The 19781-nt window shown below is 44.9% G+C and overlaps 6 protein-coding genes across 12 annotated transcripts in view; 3 read left to right on the plus strand and 3 right to left on the minus strand.

Annotated features, from left to right (window-relative positions):
- LOC6607264 (kin of IRRE-like protein 1) overlaps positions 1–4898 on the plus strand; it is a 70303-nt gene extending 65405 nt beyond the window's left edge. For 2 of the 4 annotated variants that reach the window (XM_032721513.1, XM_032721514.1), the window contains exons 15-16: positions 2792–3104; positions 4244–4898. In XM_032721513.1, the coding sequence (XP_032577404.1) occupies positions 2792–3104; positions 4244–4260 (330 nt within the window). In that variant the 3' untranslated portion in view covers positions 4261–4898. Of the gene's footprint in view, positions 1–584; positions 1599–2791 lie in introns of those variants that run through there. The other 2 variants (XM_032721512.1, XM_032721516.1) reach the window with 2 other exon arrangements.
- Positions 851–1624, plus strand: LOC6607265 (putative cyclin-dependent serine/threonine-protein kinase DDB_G0272797/DDB_G0274007). The gene has a single exon (XM_032721522.1). It carries the CDS (start codon positions 876–878, stop codon positions 1596–1598), a length of 723 nt encoding a protein of 240 aa, XP_032577413.1. The 5' UTR covers positions 851–875; the 3' UTR covers positions 1599–1624.
- A 10-nt stretch (positions 4899–4908) lies between the features above and the next one.
- Positions 4909–6493, minus strand: LOC6607266 (gastrula zinc finger protein XlCGF7.1). 2 transcript variants are annotated; one of them, XM_002032009.2, is made up of 2 exons: positions 6199–6493; positions 4909–6129 (listed from the first exon to the last, which is right to left on the minus strand). In XM_002032009.2, exons 1-2 carry the CDS (start codon positions 6331–6333, stop codon positions 5200–5202), a joined length of 1065 nt encoding a protein of 354 aa, XP_002032045.1. In that variant the 5' UTR covers positions 6334–6493; the 3' UTR covers positions 4909–5199. The 2 variants fall into 2 exon arrangements, with proteins under 2 accessions (XP_002032045.1, XP_032577410.1); XM_032721519.1 differs by having other exon boundaries at positions 4909–6125; positions 6199–6284.
- Positions 6494–6673: 180 nt separating this feature from the next.
- On the plus strand, positions 6674–9122 carry LOC6607267. The gene is made up of 6 exons (XM_002032010.2): positions 6674–6771; positions 6829–7284; positions 7417–8274; positions 8332–8510; positions 8573–8778; positions 8833–9122. Exons 1-6 carry the CDS (start codon positions 6736–6738, stop codon positions 8982–8984), a joined length of 1887 nt encoding a protein of 628 aa, XP_002032046.1. The 5' UTR covers positions 6674–6735; the 3' UTR covers positions 8985–9122.
- On the minus strand, positions 9071–12078 carry LOC6607268 (LIM and senescent cell antigen-like-containing domain protein 1). Of its 3 annotated transcripts, XM_032721520.1 has the most exons (7): positions 11978–12072; positions 11618–11736; positions 10496–10615; positions 10132–10437; positions 9936–10077; positions 9617–9875; positions 9076–9548 (listed from the first exon to the last, which is right to left on the minus strand). In XM_032721520.1, the coding sequence occupies exons 2-7, from the start codon at positions 11629–11631 to the stop codon at positions 9352–9354; spliced, it is 1038 nt and encodes a 345-aa protein (XP_032577411.1). In that variant the 5' UTR covers positions 11632–11736; positions 11978–12072; the 3' UTR covers positions 9076–9351. The 3 variants fall into 3 exon arrangements, with proteins under 3 accessions (XP_002032047.1, XP_032577411.1, XP_032577412.1); XM_002032011.2 differs by lacking the exons at positions 11618–11736; positions 11978–12072 and adding an exon at positions 10682–10826 and having other exon boundaries at positions 9071–9548; XM_032721521.1 differs by lacking the exon at positions 11618–11736 and having other exon boundaries at positions 11978–12078.
- A 4253-nt stretch (positions 12079–16331) lies between these two features.
- Positions 16332–19338, minus strand: LOC6607269 (autophagy-related protein 13 homolog). The gene has a single exon (XM_002032012.2). It carries the CDS (start codon positions 19013–19015, stop codon positions 17444–17446), a length of 1572 nt encoding a protein of 523 aa, XP_002032048.1. The 5' UTR covers positions 19016–19338; the 3' UTR covers positions 16332–17443.
- Positions 19339–19781: the final 443 nt, after the last annotated feature.

Below are 19781 nucleotides of genomic sequence, written 5' to 3' on the forward strand. Positions count from 1 at the left end.
AGTATCCCTAATTTAAGTGGAACGATTTGCACATTTATTGTCTTGAAGCTCACAGGGCGCTGGCCAAGATCTGGATAAGACTGTGCACCTAGATTGTGTAAATATTATTGTAGCCCGCGAATGCACGAATATATCACCTAATTTTATACCTTTCCTAGCACCTGTACGTGATATATATAGCTTAGCTATATGTATATATGAATTACCAACTGAACCGTCCATCGGTTAGTGACCAAGCAAACACACTTAAGACAAATGTCAACGGACGCACTTCCCGATTCCCCCAAAAAAAATACCGAACACCAACACTCACACCACGACACCTACGTATACTCTTCTTAAGCAAAAATATTTAAATACTTATATCATACACAACTTATATGATAAGTGTCTACTCTTTTCCTTTTTCGTCTCTTTTTACGCTCTGACATTTCATTTTCCGATAACAAACAACCAACCAACCAAAATGCGCATTTAACCAACACACGCACACCACAATTGTAATGTGAACTACCCACCAAAACACCAACCACTCGACAACCACAACACAACAACCCCCCGAAAAAAAACACCACAAAAATCAGAGCGTTCCGGTACTTCGAACATTTGGCGGTCATCACATCGCGTAGCGCGAGCGGGAACGGGAAGTGGGCGGGGCCAGCTCGCCCTCGACCACGATAGCCACGCCCACCGGTACGCCGCCCCTGCTGCCGCCGCTGCCCAACACGTTCGTGGCCATCAAGACGAAGTCGGACTGCAGCAGCAGCAACCACAGCAACAGCAACAACAGCAACAACAGCCTGACCCTGCATAGCGGCAACAACAGCTTCAAGTCGAGCGGTCACAGAAAGTCCCCACAACCGCCCCCGCTGCCCATGAAAAACGGCGCCAAACAGCAGCAGCAGCAACTGGAGTCGCACTACCAACACTTGACCTACCAGCAGCATCCCGGCAGCAATGCACGCAACACCCTGGACCGCAAGCAGCCGAGCAACAGTGGCGGCGACTACTGCACCCAGATCAATCCGCACTATCTGCAGACCTTCGACAGTTTGGACCACTACAGTGTGGCCACCATGCAGCAGCAGCCGCTGCGCAGCCAGTCCAAGTCGCAGATCTACAGCTATGGCAGCAGCGGCACCGCCAGCGACAACAGCAACCACAACCAGCAGCATCTGCCGCACCAGCAGCACCAGCACTACCACAGCAGCAGCAACATAGCCCACATCGAGCACCACTACCATCCGCAGCACGGCAGCGATCGCTACAGCCACCCGCACGTGCAGCAGCCACATCAGCAACATCAGCAGCAGCAACAGCAGCAGCATCAGCTGCAGCAGCAGCAACACCACAGCCTGAAGCACACCAAGCACGGCAAGGGGCACAAAAACGGCAAGCACGGCTCGAAGGGCAGCAGCAGCAAGTCGCAGGACGACTTCAAGCAGCAACAGCAGCTGCAGCCGCCAAAGTGCAGCGGCAACAGCAAGTCAGCCAAGCGCAACGGTTGCGGCAACCAGGTGTTGCCGCTGCCACCGCCGCAGCAGCAGCACTACTCCAGCTCCAGTGATAGCCTACCATTCGATAATAACTACTATTAGACACCAGCACACGCAGACACACACGCACACACTAACAAACACTGAGGGTTGAGGGTGTTCCAAAAGCAGCAGTCAGATCCTCTACATCACTCATATTTTAGCGTAGCTGCTTTAATAGATCAGAAAAAAAAAACATTTACTTGGGATTTATACAGGTTATTCTCGATGTTTATTCGTGAAAATATGTATATTTCCATTTTTACCATAAGTTAATGATTTAATTACTAAGCACAAAATATTGCACGACGAGTGATTAATTGGCATAAGGGCATAGGTCAATGAAAATAACAGCCAATATTATGCATTAACATTCCTATGCGTGCACTTAATTGGCCAGGTTTTTGATTACATTGATTTAATTGAATTTTTAATTTTAAATTAATAGACCTGAAACAAGATATACACATTCAGTTCACTTATCTGAATAGTACCAGCAACATGCAACAATTGTGGAATTCGGGAGCATTTTTGGGACACCCACTAAATACCTGCATTTCATGAACGCACACACCCACAGACTCACTCATACATATACATGTGTGTTTGCCAAATGGTTGAAAGTATTCACTTGATTGAGCGAATTCGCAAGACAGAATTTTGATCTACAAGACGCATTGTCGATTGCAATGCAAACTAGCATTTGCGGCTGCCGGAAGTGGATTCCCGGCATTTTTACAGCTGTCGCATACACAACAGGCTTGGGAGGACGAGGAGCTAAGTGTTTTGAGTGCCAACTGTTTGGGCAGCTTGTTGTTTTCGAATAATAGTCTCTATAAACTAATTTAGTTCGTAGCGGATGTCTGAAGGCAATTGAAAGACCATTGAGATGGCATATGCAGCTTATTGTTAAATGTGTATATAGAATGTATAAGCGTATGAAACTAGTTACTTCTATTGTAGACCTAAGCCAGGCCCACCACTTCCTGACCCCTGACCCCTAGCCAAAAATGAAAAAAAAAAAAGAAAAAACCGATAAACCCGAAAAAAGCTCACCAGCCACAAACTTAGCACCCAAATGCAGACCGTGTTTTGCCCCCAACTCGGCTAATTAGATTTTGTTTATTTGTTTCATTAACGAATTGCTTGAAATATCTGCCAACAACTCAACTCAAACCACACAACAACATCATCATCAACAACAACAACAACAACATCGACACACCACAAAACCACACTGCTTCCAACACCTCCAGTCGAGTTCCCAGGCCAGAAGCAGCGGTCACGACGAACTGGGCAACCTGCTCTGGCAGCAGGATTCCTGTGAGTTCCTCGAGCACTATCCCTCCGATTCCAGCTGCCCAGTGCCGCCCCTGCGTCACTGCCACGCCCCAGGACATGGACATGCCACCAAGACGCTGACCAGACGCAATGCCGATCTATTTAGCGGAGATCTGGGCATACCCGAGATCAACACCCATGTCGGCAGTGTGGTGCACACGTTCGAAACGCTGGCCCTGCAACGTCGCCTGGCGGAGGAGGAGGATCGCCATCCGGAGCGGGAGCTGAGTAAGTATGAGACGAACGGCGGCACCACCGCCCAAAGCAAGTACAGCCAGCTGAAGCGCCGCTCGCAGGAGATGCGCCAGCGGCTGGTGCAGCAATTGCACCGCCAGCGTTTGCAGCAGCAGCAACTGCAGCAGCAACACGAGCCACACCTGCAAATCGCACGCTCACGTACACAGTCGCAGCCACAAAAGCAGCCGACCATGCACGAGGGGGTTTTGACCAACAGTTGCAGCACTCAAACACTGGCCACCGGCTTTTGGCCATCCCAGCCGTCCCAGCGAGTGGATCGCTCCAGGGAGCAACTGCAGCAGTCCACCTTCGAGGACTATCGGAAGAACTTGTTCGGCACCCTGCGAAGACATGGCAGCCTTGAGGATAACGAAGAGCTGCAAGACGAGTCGTTCATAGTGAATGCGGCTTTTGATGAGATCTTCTCCTGCTACGATGACGAGAACGAGGATGACAAGGGCACGCAGACGCAGACCAATACCGATGATCTCTTCGAGGACGAGCACATGCTGGTCAGCCTGAGCGAACTTGATGACGAGGTGTTCGCCAGCCGAGCGCAAACGGCCTCGACCACGCCCACCGCCAGTGCGGGAATGGGAGCTGGGCGAACGCCCAAACACAGCACGCCCCAGTTGAACCTCAACAAGTATGCGGCTCCATCGCCACCTCGCTCCCGCACTCTTACCAATCTCTTCGAGCGCTTGAAGTCGCAGGACAAGACGCTACAGAAGTACGCCGCCGATGGGGCGCTCAACAAGACAGAGGACTTCAATAGAGGCTCCACCGTTAGTAAGTCCTTTGTGCAGCAGCTAAGGAAGCCCTCTCACAAGCAGAAACGAGCACCAAGGCCACCACCGAAACCGCAATCCCGCTCCCAGGTGGCCATAGCCCATGTGACACCCCTCCGCAAGGCCCTGATCTTCCCCAAGCGATCCAAGTCGTCCAGCGAACTACTCCTCGACGATCTGAGCGTGCAGGCGCGTAAGTATCAGCGAAGGATAGAGCAGGGATCAGCGCTGTAGACAGGAGCAATGGGCACCCAGTTATGCACCTGTTTCTCACCTGTTGACCAGTTATTTGGCCCCACCTAGATATTAAATCGATTCCTTTCGCATTTCCGTTTACCCCAGAGGCGACGCTTTTGTAGAATAAGTGTGATCCCAAAACCAATACGAAAACGACCCGACCCCTACCTTCGATTCTGATCAAGACCCTCTTACCGAACCCGTAACCGATGTAGATGTGGAACAGTGCAGCTATCCCGCCGCCATAATGGAAGACAAAGATACGACCCGAAGCAAGCCCAAAGAGAATTGAGCCATACGAGGAATAGCACCCGAAGAACTAAACTAATTTCGTAATTTACGCATAGTTAAATTAAGCCAATTACTCGAAACTGCATGAAAATCAAATCAAAAGATGACTAACCATATTTATAAATACAACCATATATAAATATACATAAACAATATTGTACAAATAGGATCGAAGATGTCCCGAGAGCGGGTTAGATATGGAAATGAAAATCAAACGACAATTCGTGCTCTCAACCTAGTTATTTACGAGTACAAGTTTGTCTCTTCAATTATAATTTAAATTCATCTAAAGAATATACCATACAAGCCCGATATACATCTATACATTATACGGATATTTATAGCATATACCTGCGTCACTTGTTGTAACTTTTAGGATAATTGCAAGTCAAAGCAAATGTAAACCAATTACAAAAGGAAACATTACTAACTCTTACCTGCATGCAATAAAGAATTTAAAAAATCAAAACTGAATAGTGTTCTTTCTTTCTGGGCTTAGGATTTCTTAAGCATAACTGATTTTCATACAGCTGCTCTGCGAAATTTCATTTAAGCAGGAAGGCAACTTAGTGATAGCCACTGTAGCAGTCGTTGTCCTGATCTTTATCCGATGTAAGAAGAGCCTTGGACTTTGCAAAACAAATCGCTGTGGGCTGTAAGCCTCACCTTGGCATTGAAAGAAGCTGCCGAAGTCACTGATAGGGCTGCTGATATCTGTTACCTTGACCGCGATCAGAGTTCATTGGCCCAAAGCGGCGATCTGCAACTTATCACTGTCCGGTTTCATGACGCAACGCGTGCTTTCGGAGCTGTCCCGCCCGCGTAAAAGTTTTTTCGCACACTTGGCAGCGGTGCAGGCGTTCACCGGTATGGATCCGCTCGTGACTCTTGAGGACTCCCAGCTGGGCAAAACGTTTTTCACAATGCTGGCAGGCGTAGGGTCTTTCGCCAGTGTGTGTACGAAGATGCAGCTCCAGCATGTAGACCCTGGAGAAACTGCGCTGACAGAAGTTGCAAAGATGCGGACGTTCCTCCGTGTGCCTGGCAACTATATGGCGTCGCAGGTTGCTGGATTCTACAAATCCACGTCCGCAGTGCGGACACTTGTGCTGCATGACCTGCTTGTGGCGCCTCAGATGAGCCTGCAATGCTCCATTGGTCCTGAAGGCCTTGGCGCACTGATCGCAGGTGAAGGCCCTTTCGTCGGTGTGCAGGCGAATGTGGCTTGCCAGACTAGAGGCGGATTGAAGGCACTTACCGCACTCCAGGCACTTGTGCTTACGTTTGAGTGACTTGGCATGAGAGCAATTGTGGACCTGGTAGCAACCCACTTTCGTAAAGATCCGCCTGCAATCCCTACAGTCAATAATAGTTATTGAAGCATGGACTTTTTGGATGTGCCGACGCAGTGCTTCCGATTGCTGGAAACCAGCGCCACAATGCTGGCAGTTCCAGCGTGCAACTCCAATAGGTTCATTTTCGGGATCCTCCACAGCGAAGAACTGTTCAATATAGTCGCTGGGATCAATAATAATTATTTCCTCCGAAGCTAGGCGTTCTGCCGTGTCCATGCTTATCTCGCGAGCCATATCGCGCAACTTCTCCGAATCCTCGCACTTTTTGCGAAACTTTGCGGCGATGAGAAGCTCGTTGGTGCACTCCTGGCATAAATACATTGGCTGTACATTTCTGCGGTCTACCTGATGCGAATAATTGGAAAGATATTATTGAATCTTATAAATTAACTTGCTATAAACATTAAGGCTCACCTTTATGCCGCCACACGTTTCCAACAAGGTGCACAGGTCTACCTGCATCTCTTCTACGATCTCATAAATATCCACCAGGAGTTCATCCTGTTTAAGGCAAACTCGGCAACGGAATTCACCAGATGGTGGCGACATTTTCAGTAATAAACCTGCAAATATTTAAAAATTGAACTGCCAAATCAAATGCCAAGCTACACACAATTATCGATAAGACTTTTACCGATAGCAACCAAACAGCTGATTACACTGAACTACACTTTAAAGTATGTCTCATATATTAAGAGCAAACTATTTCTAAGCCATATGATAGTAATTAAGTATGAATATGCATATATGAATATATTTAATACTAACAGCCAAAAAATATTTAATAGTTTAACATGTTATAAATAAATAAGTGGGAAAACGGCATTTCTTTGCTAATGTGCATTTTTAAGTTCCGTTAATCGGATTTCCGTATCTGGTAACACCGTGGGGTTTCATCTGAACTGACGTTGAAAATCTCTTCCTTTTCGATCGGAAATAAAGTGCGACAAAATGCTAGCACAAAAGGCAGTTGCCGGTGCTGAAGAAGTAAGAATAAACTTTTAAAAATGTAGCCGAACACCAACAAATTGTATTGTAATTCAGCTTGCGCAAGCCAAAGGAAAATGTGTCCATTGCGCAAACGCAGCGGAAAGGATCTGCCAGCGCTGCGGGGACTTCTACTGCTCCAAGCATTGTCAGCGACAGGATTGGCAACGTCATCGCTACATCTGCATCCCGCTGCCCGCGTTGGTTTCTCCCAATGAATATTCCGTGTTCCAGAGCGACGGGGAATCAACTTTGGAGGAGGCATGTTCTTTAAATGCTGACAAATCAGTAGTTGAGACGACGCCAACACCCCTCAGCCGTTTACCCATTCTTCCGGATTTGCAGTGCAATAACGCCGGCAGTTCCAGCATCATTGCAGCCAAAAATGATATTCCTGTTTCTCCTCCAAGCGGTGTAATGGTATACATTATGAACTTCATTTCCAGTAATCGTTGCAATATTCGCAAAGCCAGCAAATCTGCTGAAAATGCGTTTGACGAAGTTTGCAAAAAGGTTTGTACACATGGAGACACATTCGAGAAAAATCCTAAATTATAAGTAAAATGCGTTTATGATAGCAAGTTCTACTGAAATATCTAATGTTGACGAGACTATTTCGAATTAAAAAGTGTTGTATCTTCACAGGTTAATACCACAGCTACGATATTGCCCAGAATAAATAATCCACCACCAAATGGATGGTGCCTAGCCAACGTTAATGGCAGGTATTTGCGGGCGAAGGTTTGTAAGAAGCTCGGTGGTGTTTCCGACTTATTATTGGTCGATCTTGGAATCAAACAGCCTGGACCTTTTTCCGATTTAAAGGCTATCAGTGATGAGTTAATAGCACTGCCCTGTTCCAGCCAACTGGTGCAGCTCGAGAATGTATTGAAGTGTGACTATTCCAATGATGTCATTGCCTTCAACTCGCAATTCGTGGGCAAGAAATATATGGCAACCTTTAAAAAGGGCCCTGGAATACACCTCGTGGAACTAGTAAACACGGAGATGAACTTTTCGGTAAATGAACAGTTAAAAGCATTTTTCAACAGTAAGAAGTTGCTACGAAACCCAAAATCTGTGGCCGAGAATAAGAAGTCATGTTCCTTAGAAGGTCCGCAACCTTCACAAGTTGATGAACGCATTACAACTCGTGCAATCGAATCGAAACCAGAGATACAGAATGAGTGTGAGGAGATACTTAAGCAACAGGACTCCGGTCAAATTGATCAATCAAAATCAACTAAACTACTGGTTACTGAAGGAGCCTCTAATAAGGCGCTTGGCTTTATAGCTTTGCTTGCTGATGAGGCAACTAAAACTGATCACGACACTGCACCAAAGCCTAAAGATGAAGACGTAAAACATTGCTTAACACCAAAAGCTAATTATCCGTTACAGCTTTCGAGCCATAAGTTAAACTTGGAACATCTCTCTATCCATAAAACTAATGCCCAAACAAATGGAATCGTAATGCCGAAAAACGAACGTGTCCTACAACCTGTGAGTAGATAATATAAATTCTCATTGAGAGCCAAATTTTATTTATTTATATATTAGCCTTTTGAGATGCGTAGATTTTCAATCGAATCTAAGGAAGGCATTGATCTCATTGTTGTGGACAGTTCAAAAAAAAATCGAGGTATTTTTGGGGCCTTTGACAGCACATACGTCTCCGAATTTTATGCCCCGCATTCACGGTTAATGGAAATTACAGACTGCGAGCCTTATAAGCCAGTGTAACTATACTATACCATACCATACCAATGTTAGGTTAATATATTATTACCATTTTTGACAGTGTCAGGGAATATGTGCTTGCCAGATTTCAGGGTTCCTGGCATCGCGGCAAAGTGGAACAGATTATAGTTGTTCCACAGCAGCAGACGAAGTACCGGGTAATGGACCTCGATTCCACGAACGTAGGGGACGTAACCGAAATGGATATCCGTCGATATCCATCAGACTTCACCGCTCCCTGTGCCACAAACCTTTGCGTGATTGACGGTATGCTAATTAAATATTTGACTTGAGCATAACATTTGAACAGTCACTTTATAGAATTTCCGCACAACCCGAATGCAGCTCAGGTTTCCTATCTGGCGGAGGTTTTGAAGGTTCACCAGTTAGTTCATATCGATAGTGTCAAATATCGCAACCATATAGCCGTAATTAAATCGGGAAGCCTTATTCAGAAGCTGTTGAGCTTGTAAATTTTGAGTACATCAAATGCCCTTTACTTGACACCACAACAAATCGGGTCAAACTCATTACGAAGTTATTGCGAATAAGCATTACGTTTTATAATTTTAAAAACATTTATATATAAATAAAATTCAATTAAATAACAACGTTAAAGGCTGTTAATACACAATGTTATGTTCCCTAGCTATTGATGCCGTTGATTCTCGATTTAAAATTGAAATTACACACAACAGGATTACAACAGATGGAAAGGACATGCACAAGCGGTTTTAGTTTGTTTGGTTTTAGTTTCTCAAATGTTAAAAACGGTAGTGAAAGCGGGTCTACAACGACAAAGGCACTGTTTGGTGTTGATCTAAGACTCGCTCCAAGGCATTAGGTGTTCTTTTTCATTGTCATCTCGTGGGCCGTGCGCAGGCGTCGTCTGAGTTCGTTCGGAAATCGGTCATAGCACTTTTTGCACACCGGCTTCTCGTCGTACTCGTAGAATTTCGATTTTTGTGTCATCTTCGTGTCGCACACGGAGCACGCAAAGTGGTGCACACACCAGGCCTTGTTTAAGGCAGTGAAAACTGTTGGCATTATGGAATGAGTGCATTAATTAAATAAACCCAGAAAATAGTTCAATTAAGTTACTCACCATCGCCTCCAATAACTTGGTTGCAGACGAAGCACAGGTTGCCAAAGAGCTGATGATAGTGCGTCTCGCAGTAGGCCAATCCCCGCTTCTCGTAGTGTCGGTGGCCCAGGAAGGGCTTCTCGCACTTGGCGCACACGAAGTGTTCCACATGCCAGTGCTTTCCGAGCGCCGTTACCACCCGCTCCTCAATCGGGCGACGACAGGCGCCACATATGGGAATGCCCATTTTATCGTGACAACGCAGACAATACAGTTCGTTCTGTAATGAAATAATTCAATATTCACTTGCTTCTTATTTGCTAAAAAAAAAAGAACCCACCATATCGTTAGCAGCCAATCCTGGCCGGCTCTTGACCTCCCGGGCAGTGGAATCCAACTCTGTGCCGCAGGCCGTGCAACTGAAGTGATAGCCGTGGTACACTTCGCCCCGGAATCGCAAAGGCTCATCGTCGATGAGGCCGCTGAAAAGCAGAGTAATTAGCAACATGTTTTTGCCTAAAGCCTTTGAAACCTACTGGCATTTTTGGCATACATATCGGCCGGTAATCTCCGCCTTCACCTTGGCATTGCACTCGTGGCACAAGGCGCGGTTCTGGTTCTTGATGAATCCGCAATCAGCCAGCTCCTTGGCGCACAATTGGCAGCGGAAGCACTGTGGATGCCAGCTAGCTGACATGGCCTTGATGACCCGTCCGATGACGAACTCGCCGCACTTGTTGCAGCAGGGAGCGAAAAGCACGTGAAAGTCGCGTTCGCAGTACTTGCGGCCCTCGAACTCATAGAATATGCCATCCTGGAAGGGTCGGAAGCACTGGGCACATCTGCAAAATGTTTATTAGTGAGGGTATTATTGAAACAACTACATTGAGGTTTACTTACACAAAGCACTGTGTGTGCCAGAGTTCTCCATTGGAGTTGACAATCTTCTCAGTCGGCTCAAAGCCGTCGGCACATCGCGTACAATGCATTGCACCCAGCGACATGTTCGCTGCCTGGACTCTGTGAATTAAGGAGAAGATCAGGATTAGTTGTTGGTAAGTAACTAACCATTTCAGAGGCCATTACACTACAGCCTTGGAGTACATCATGGTTATAGCTTGAGCGCACAGAAAAACGACTTTAGGGCAGGGCTCGAAGTGAGAAACTGGACAAAACAATGAGACTTATCGCTTGCCGGCTCTGTTGACGCTGTCTGAATCATATTTCCTTTGAATGCACAGCAAAAAAGCTTTCTGGCATTCCGTGGACGTTTAGCTTTCATTACAGAGAGTGTCGCATGGCAGTTGGATATCAAGCGTGGTACGCTGCAGATGTGATGACTTGGTGATATATCGTTTCGGGACAGGTTATATATATATAAAATATAAAATATTATCATATTCGCTTTAGGTTGGCTAAATGGCTATATTGGGTAATTAAACTAATCATTACAAGCAGGAGCGCCATTTGAAAAGTTTGTATATAAACCATATATATTAAGATATAACTATCAAACTCCCCACTACTGATTGAGTCATTGAACATTCCTTGGAATCCAAAAGGGGTTACAAGTTCTAGCATCCAATTGGAATTGGGTTTGCCGCCAACACAACAGCGGCCCACTCATCATAATCAAATCCGACGAATACACACAAAAATACGAATAGTAAACAATACACAGACAGTCTCACACACACACACTCACGCTCTCGAGTGGCGGCGTTTAAAAATAAATTTGAATGTGGCCATGACGTCATCGTTGGAGTAAACATCTGGCAGGAAAATTGCATTGAATGGGGGTTCAAAGTGCCCGCATCGCTGGCAGAGGGTTAAGACTGGATGAGGGCATGAATGATAGGCACTGCTAGCCTTAAATAGTTATATTTTTTTTTTGTTTATTAATTAGCGAAATGCTTATTTGTGCGAGTGGATAACGATGATTATTATGCTGCCAAATGATGCAATATGTGGGCGTTTCGAAGCCAAGGACGTTTAGAAAGTGGGGCGGAACATTCTGCTTACTGCACGGGCGGCATTCTGTGGGCTTTTCTTTTTAGTTGCTTTCAACTGGTTTTCACTTGCGAACAACGGCACCTGTTGCACCAGGTGTACGACGTTTTCGGATCACGGCGAGTGAAACACTGCAAAAACATATAGAAATGATCAATCTGTGTCTTCTGGCTTTAAGCTCTGCTCGCTTGGCGGCGTTCTAGCCAGATCCGGTTGATTTTCAGCCAAGAAGACGATCTGCGCAGCTCTATCGCAGCACAAAAACAACAACATTTATATTGCCAAAATGGGCAAATCTCTGGAATTTCACCCGTTTCACTTGAACTTGTTCACATTTTAAGAAGTGCTTTCAACGGAAAAGGTACTATTTACCTTCAGAGAAACCTTTTTAATTAAAGCCACAGCTTGCTGCAGTTAAATTACTCTTCATTTAATTAACAGCCTCCGTGGAAAAAGACGCAGAAAAAACCACTCTACTTTATCACTAAAAAATCCCTGTGCAACCTGCCTATCGATAGCTCTATCTGTTCTCGTGGCAGGTAGCCCTGAAAGTCAATCGATAACCACCTACTACTACTGAGCGCCAATTTAAATTCGCGATTAGCCTATGTTACCAAAATACATTTGTTAAAATAACTTTACGATTTAAGGCGACTCCCTTATCGCAGCGTAGCATTTTTGCTTCTTTGTTTCAGCTTCTTATCAGCTGCTGGCCAACTGCTGTTCTTCTTGGAAGCAGTTTCGTAACGCGCTCTTATCAGCTAACTGCCTTTTACTTATAATTTCACGTACTATTTGTTTGTAAACAAGACCTGTTCGCATGCTAATTTAGGCTGCAGCCAGGAAACCCCTTTAGCATTGAATTTGATTGATTTTCTTGGTGTTATGTGACACGCCAATTGGGGAAATACATATTTAAATGTACAGGGAAACTACAAAAGAATCCAATGCCACAAATGTCATATCAGTTTCGATGATACTTATCATTAGAAAATATGTATTGATAAGAGAATCAAGAGCTTGTAAAGTTGGTGAGAAACCCACAATCATTATGAAATGAGTTTCTTACAAGTGTAATTACTTGTTCATATAATTCCTGATCGCCAATAATTTAAAATTTTCTACAAAGAACAAACATTTTGAATTGCCCACGATACTTGCATGTAAATGCATTATTTGTTTGCTTTAATTGTTTCCCCGAATGTCTGTTTGCGGCAAACTTCCGCCATGTGGGTGTGAGGGTCATATTTTCGAAACACCCCTCGCCGACTTCCGCAATGTGAAAGGAGATAAAACCGCAGCTGCAGTTTCAGAATTTGCTTTATTTGTATCTGAGTATATATAGTATTGTATCGCTTGGTGTTTTATGGAGCGTTGTCCCGTTAAAACGGGTTGCCAGGCGAATCGATCAGCGCGGCGCTCTTTGTTTATCAATCTCACTCTTTTGTCAGTCGCCTTTATTTATTATTATTAAATGAGTTTTTTTCCAGCATAACAAAAAACAAACAAGGTGTCCCACAAGGCCGCCGGTTGTGCGAGCGAGACGGACGAACAACAACCGCCATAAGAACGAGATCCAATACCATCCACAATCTAGCACTGAAAAATATGTAACCCCATATTACAGCATATGTCTTACTTAACTATTTAACTATGCTGTTGAGAAATAAATTTGTATATTTTAACGCATATTCTTAACGCTCATCCTGAACCTAGTTTATTTAAACGTTTGCTCTGACACAGTGTGGCATCCATTTGGTAGATACATACATATATATTTTTTTCAGTGCTCACTGTCACATGCTTGGAAAAAGGTGGTGGAACCTGGAAGTCGGGGAACTGCGAGACTTTCGGCACGTAGCAACGCGTAGCTGTAAGTTTATTACGCATGATTTTATGCTGTTGTTTACCAAAAATTCGCCAAGGCAAGCCCCCCATCCACATTCAAGCGGTGACTCGGGCGTATGAGCAACATGCTGAGGCATATGGGAATCGGCGTGGAATGTGAAAACTTCCAGCGGATGCAGTGCAGTTGCAGTGGGTGTCTAAAAATAAATGCAATTATGCTCTCTATTATTGCAGCTGCGTTCCAAAGCCGGCAAACCAGATGGACAACTGGTGCTGGTGCTGGCAGAGGAGCAGGTTGGAATTTTTTCAAGGGGGTTTTTCCATTTAATCATTTCCAATGTAATGCCAATGCATTGCAGCAATGTTTCGATAGTGTTATCAACTGGAACTAATGTAGTAGATATAATAATAATTGGATCTTTGATCCCCTGGCTACCAGCCAAGTGGTTTTTTGAAAAACCAAACCATTGTGATCTCGCTGTATGCTAGAACAAATATTTTACACGGCTCTTATTACTTTCAGACGCCTCTGTGAAACGTGGGTTTCTCTTGGAGCTCGAAACGATTGCAGCTGCGGGAAAAGCTTAAAATCTGAGCTTCCAAGCTCGTCCATTCATCTTTTTGGTCGGTTTCTGGGCGCGACATCAAAAATTCCAAATATGCGGTCGCGTTGCATAAAAAACGCAATTATACTCGCTGACCGCGTCCGCATTGCATTTTGGCCCTGTCTTATCGCCATTCGTTGTTTATCGTTATTGCTCGAGCGAGCTTATCAAGAAATTTCGAAACTGAAATCCACCTTACGGGGGGTTTTACTTGAACTGAAACGGTTTACCTCGGCACGTGAATACATCAAAAAATTCCGCTGCCCCCAGAAGATACAGTATGACCTCTACAACCCGACGCACTTAACGAAACTAAACATAACGTTTTATTGATAACTTGTTTCGAAATAATTCGATTTCAGATTAGATCACGATGTAAATATATGTAATGTAATTGCTAGACTTTTATATTGCTACATAGTAAGTACATATATGTTAGCAAACCAACTAACAAGCTATTAGAACATGAACTTTTTCCCAAGAAAAAAGTTATTTTTCTTTTAGCAGCCACCGGTTTTTCGAGGCCAGACTGTAAATAATTCAATTTGAGGTGCGTGGGCGCCGGAAAAGGGGGAAATCGGGGATTTCCGGGACGGAGTGTGCAATCCGGTTCCCGTGGGCAGTGAATTTGGAGCGTTGGCACCGGCAGGCGAGAAAGGGAAAGAGCGAATAAAAAGCGAGTAAAAAACGAGACATTCGAAAGCAATTTTCCCGCCTGCCAAATTTTGCATTTCATATGCAGTCCGAAGCCAAAAGGCAAATAAATACATTCAATTGTTGGCAGCGCGTCACCATTTTGGCGCCTGGCAACAGCGAACTGCAAACAAAGGCATTCGGCGAAAATGTTGGACAATTAAAGCCGAAAGCCAACTCAAAATCTGTGTGTCTGTGTGGTGTGCCTGTGTATACTCAAGTGCCATCCGCACACAAATGCAGTGCCGACGACCTGTTGTCGCCAAGGTGCGATCGTTAAGTTTTATCTTTCGGACCCATTACAAAGTTCATTACCGGGGCAAATGCTGTTGTTCTATTCTCGGCATCCCCAAGCCAAGTGGTTCGTAGAAACTGAAAGCATTTCGCCATGCCCCTCAGAAAGCAGACACATTCCATTCTCTATCAAAAAGTCTATAAAAAACCTTAAAAAAAAATATTTCAAATACTGAAACTGCTGCTGGGCGAACAGCTAAATTATAAGTATTCATTTCTGTTATCACACAAAAACTATCATTATTAATATTTATATATATATATAGCATGAAAGCTGACAATCAAAACACGCGTTCTATTAATAAAGATAGAGTGTCTACAAGTTAGATATTTTTAGCTTCCCTCAACCACCAACTTTACATAACTTGTTTATTTGACTGATAACCACTGGAGAACTGCTTTGCTAACTTATCACTCCTACAGATGACTCCCAAACCCCACCTGAACCAGCCCAGGTGAACTGTTTGGCCCACCCACTCACGTGAAGGCAGCGCGAAGCGTGCACAGCTGTCCATTTGTTTTGCACTATGACAATGTCATTAGCACTCGAAAGAAGGAATCGGGCACAAAGCCAAGCAGCAGATAGTCGCCGCCGATCGGCCGACAGAACAGAAAAGTAGTAAACATATATGTACGCTCGTATATGTGCTTAGTTAAAAATAAAACTATTTAGCCTCTACGATGTCGTTGCCGTTGCCATGGTGACGTTAATTCGCAATGGGAATTCAGCTGCTAGAAATGCTAAACAAGAGACTGCAATCTCCCCGGGCGGAGTGCGCAAATACCCGTAGTGCCAGAGATTAGCCCAAAGATGTGTAAGTACGATCCATCGCTGGGAGGGTCGTCAGCTGGGGGAGATCGGGAATACTAATCGCATGTTAATTGATAACGACCACAACAAACTGCCAGGTAAGCAGGTGCAGCGCAACATTCTTGATTCTGACGTACATTATACAATAAGCGATTTCGATTGAGTGATAGAATACCAGTCAGAGCGATAAAGTGAGTATGCAAAATGAAAACAAACCATAACCAGTTTAGGGCGATGGAAAAACCCTTTCGGGGGAGTGTTTCATAAACTCCGCTCGCCTCGCATCTCCAGTGGGTGGGTTAGTCACATGACCCCAGGGCTTCAGGAGGTGTGATCCGGCATGGTCTAGGTACTTCGATATATAAGCATGTGTACATTAGCGTTTGGCTAGGGTAACTTTAGGGCACACACTATATATAGTACGTGGCACAATCAACAAGTGACACGCCCCTAAGCACAGAAGTAAACATTTTGATTAGTGTCTTGATTAACAATTGCTTTTATTCATTGTTTATATGTATGTATAAAGGTTCTTACTCTTATCGTTTAGTGTTCTTTTAATGTATACTCGAATTTCGATTCTCATAGGCATAATTTTGCAATTGTAAACCAAATAAATAAGCAACAGCGACCAACGATTTAAGATAAAAGAAAACACTAGCTGCTCTCTTCAACTTCCTGACAGTGCCAACAAAGTTAGGATAGCTATATTTCGTTATGCTTCAAGTCTTTCGATTATTAGTGGATATGCATTTGCATAGATCGAACCGTTCTTACTTGCTGACTTCCGGCAGAAATAAACCTTTTGGCTTTCTGATTAATTGCTGTAATCTATAGCTATTTATGTACATACACGATTTTTTCACTCACAAGCAGGCGAAAGGCACTTGAACAAAGAAACAAACAAACAATCAAACAAGCGACGAGTACGCCCAACTTACTACCATATGCACAAGCTATATAGCCATCTATATGCATTTGCATGGGTCACTTACTTATGTATTTGTGTCTAGGGTCTAAACTGCTGCATCGGAAACTTTGAAACGTGACATGAGCTCTGTACTCCTATGTATATACATCTTATACGGTCCTAGAGCCTACAAAAGCCTATATATATAGTATTTACATAGTGGGTAATATCAAATAGCAGCCTATCAACTCTACTTAACACAATGGCATATATAAATATGCCATTGACAATCATTATTGACAATCTTAGAACATTTATATGCGAGGGCTCACGCCAAAGTATAGGTCTGAAATCCAGTTCTTCGGATACATTATTTAATCATTATGCAACGTTGCTTGGCTGATAAGAAAGTAGGTGGTTTTTAAAAAAATATAAACATTCCGCTTTCTTAACAGGAAATTATGCAGTAAAATCGATCTTACATCCCTTATCGAAATACATAACTGAAAACTGATTTTAAAAGGTTGAGAGAAATGCTAAACTTTAGACCTCTACTTTTCCAAGCAATCTTTCTAAAGTCGTCCTTGATATTTTAGTTTGTCCTTGCCTCTCTGCATATTGACCGCCCTTCTATAAATAAAAACTAACTAATGACATAACTAGAGGCATTATTTCACTCAGTTGCTCATTTGGAGCCCACCACTGCTGCGACTACCCGTCGATGAGGAGCCCGTTAGCCCGAACTGCGAGACCAGCTTGTCGTAATCCTCCAGCGAGGTCTCGAATTGCTCCAGTTGCCGGGACAGATCGTCCATGGCGCTGGCATCAGCGGCACTGGTGGTGATCGCTGTGGCCGCCGCCGTCGGACCGCATGCTGCTACACCGCCGGAGCCACTGGATGCTGGCGGGGTCGAGGAAATTGAAGAGATCTCTGCCTGCAGTTCATTGAGGCCCTTCAGCGGTGGCGCATGATAGCATTCCCTGTAGAACTTGGCCAGATCGTTTACGTGCGACGTGGGCGAGGCGAACGGGAAGTGGAGCTCTTTTAGCAGATTATCATCATCAGGCGGTGGTTGTAGCGAAGGCTCTGAATGGTGACGATATGTGGATGTGGCGCTGGCGGGGATCAGCAGGCTCTTTATTGGCGATACTGAGTTTTCCGAGTTCTTCTCGAAGCTCTTGAAGCCCGCCGAGTTGTTGTTGAGATTGCTGATCTGGTTGAATTTAATATCCTGCGTATTATTGTTGTTATTACTGCTGTTCACACTGGCGACCGAATTGTTATCCAGGCGATTGAGGGACTCCACGGAGCCGCGTCCTCGCAAAAGCCACTCGAAAGGCGGGGTTTCCGGCAACACAAAGTCATCTTCAGTGTACTGCTTTAGTTTGCCCATATCTGTGAAGGCTCCCGGTCGCAACGGCTTCTCTATATCAATAAACCGCCGATCGGCTGTTCCCTGGGCAGGATTGAGGGCACCCAAGCCCAATTTCTTGGCCACGGCTGTGCCATTTTGAGTCTGCTGCTGGTTGCCAGGTGTATTGGCATCCGTGGCGGGTCTAAAGTGATCCGACTTCAGCATGATGGTGTTGCTCTCTGACTGGGCAGCCGTGGGCGAAATGGTCAGCTTTGTGCGGTAGGCCACGGACATAACCAGCGAGCCAACAATCGTGCTGAGTTGTCCGATCTTTACGTGCTTGTGACCCTCGCCCAGGGTGTGGACCTGCGGCCTGTCCACGTAGATCCTGTAGAAGATGCCATACGAGTCGGGGCACTGGCGCCTGGATAATTTGTAGGCGGGCGTGGTGCGGGTCAACGATATGAGGGACTTGAGCATGATGCCCATGCGGTTGTAGATGGCGTGGGCCGCCTTTAGGGTCTGACCCTCGGGGTTCAGGTCATTGGTGGCCGGAGAGGAACCATTCTGGGGCTGGAGCAGGTCCAGGGACCACACCTCCAACACCATCTGGTCACCCTCAGTCGTTTTCAGGGATATTTCAACGCACAACGGCAGGCGCTGCAGAATGCTCTCTCCCGTCTTTAGGTTCAGAGCCCGCTTGGTCTCGTCCAGGACCTCCGGATGATCCTGCACGGCTATGTTGAACCAATCGCTGCCCGCCAGTGGGTTGCACTGCGTCTGCATCTTCTCGCCCAGTCGGGACTGCACCACCACCTGGGTGGACTTCAAGACCAGGAACTTGATGAACTTCTCCAAATCCCGCTCTGCTGCATTTAGACGCTGCGCCGACATTTCTTAGTTTTTCTTTGTTTTCCCCGTGTGTTTGCGATTGTCTGTGTCCAAAGTTCGCTGTCTGCGTTCGCTGTCTGCGTTCGCTTTTTTTTTTCACTTTTATGCGTTTCTGCGTTTTGTTTTGTCGCGGTTCTCTTGTTTTAGCGTCGCGCACTTTGCTTTCTAGGCACTGCTAAACGTGGTCAAAACTAGCCCGGGCATTTTGCCAAAACACTGTCATTTGTGCAACGCCCTTTCACCGCGATTCCGTGTTATTGTTTGTACGCAAGATCACTCCCGTTAACATAAAATAAAACCAGACCAGCGTCAGCTAAGACTCGGGATAGTATCGATAGTCCGATTCTGGGCGTGTTAGAGATGTTTTGGTTTCGATAGTGCACGGTACCACTGATTTGGAAAAGAAGCTATTCACACAAACGAGCTTCTGCACCAGCGACAAACTTCCGCAGTACTTGCTGTATCTTTTATAAAAATACATATATTGGTATACCAGTCAAAATAAACGTATCTCTATTATATATTTTTTTTAAGTTAAGTTTTTTTTAATGCAATTAGTATGCTGTAAAGAAATAGTTAAGAGTCAATTCGACAAAATCTGTCACTTACAGATAACATTTGATTGGGCTGCAAAAATACTTTTTCAGCATTTATGAAGCGGTTATTAAGCCGAGCTCTCAAAATGAAATAAAACATAAATGAAATATATATAAAACAACAGATGCGCGATCAGTGAGAATAGCCTTTTAATCGAGGTTTGCAATCGAGC

This window comes from Drosophila sechellia, chromosome 3R (genome assembly GCF_004382195.2).
Source record: "Drosophila sechellia strain sech25 chromosome 3R, ASM438219v1, whole genome shotgun sequence".
Lineage (NCBI taxonomy): Eukaryota > Metazoa > Arthropoda > Insecta > Diptera > Drosophilidae > Drosophila > Drosophila sechellia.

Coding starts and splice junctions, on each gene's coding strand:
- LOC6607267 (XM_002032010.2), top strand. CDS start 6,736: ATGCTAGCACAAAAGGCAGTTGCCGGTGCTGAAGAA. Junction 6,772..6,828: donor CAGTTGCCGGTGCTGAAGAA/GTAAGAATAAAC, acceptor ATTGTAATTCAG/CTTGCGCAAGCCAAAGGAAA. Junction 8,275..8,331: donor ACGAACGTGTCCTACAACCT/GTGAGTAGATAA, acceptor TTTATATATTAG/CCTTTTGAGATGCGTAGATT.
- LOC6607269 (XM_002032012.2), bottom strand. CDS start 19,015: ATGTCGGCGCAGCGTCTAAATGCAGCAGAGCGGGATTTGGAGAAGTTC.
- LOC6607268 (XM_002032011.2), bottom strand. CDS start 10,704: ATGATGTACTCCAAGGCTGTAGT. Junction 9,876..9,935: donor GATTGGCTGCTAACGATATG/GTGGGTTCTTTT, acceptor ATTTCATTACAG/AACGAACTGTATTGTCTGCG. Junction 9,549..9,616: donor CCAAGTTATTGGAGGCGATG/GTGAGTAACTTA, acceptor TAATGCCAACAG/TTTTCACTGCCTTAAACAAG.
- LOC6607266 (XM_002032009.2), bottom strand. CDS start 6,333: ATGTCGCCACCATCTGGTGAATTCCGTTGCCGAGTTTGCCTTAAACAG. Junction 6,130..6,198: donor AAACGTGTGGCGGCATAAAG/GTGAGCCTTAAT, acceptor TATTCGCATCAG/GTAGACCGCAGAAATGTACA.
- LOC6607265 (XM_032721522.1), top strand. CDS start 876: ATGAAAAACGGCGCCAAACAGCAGCAGCAGCAACTGGAGTCGCACTAC.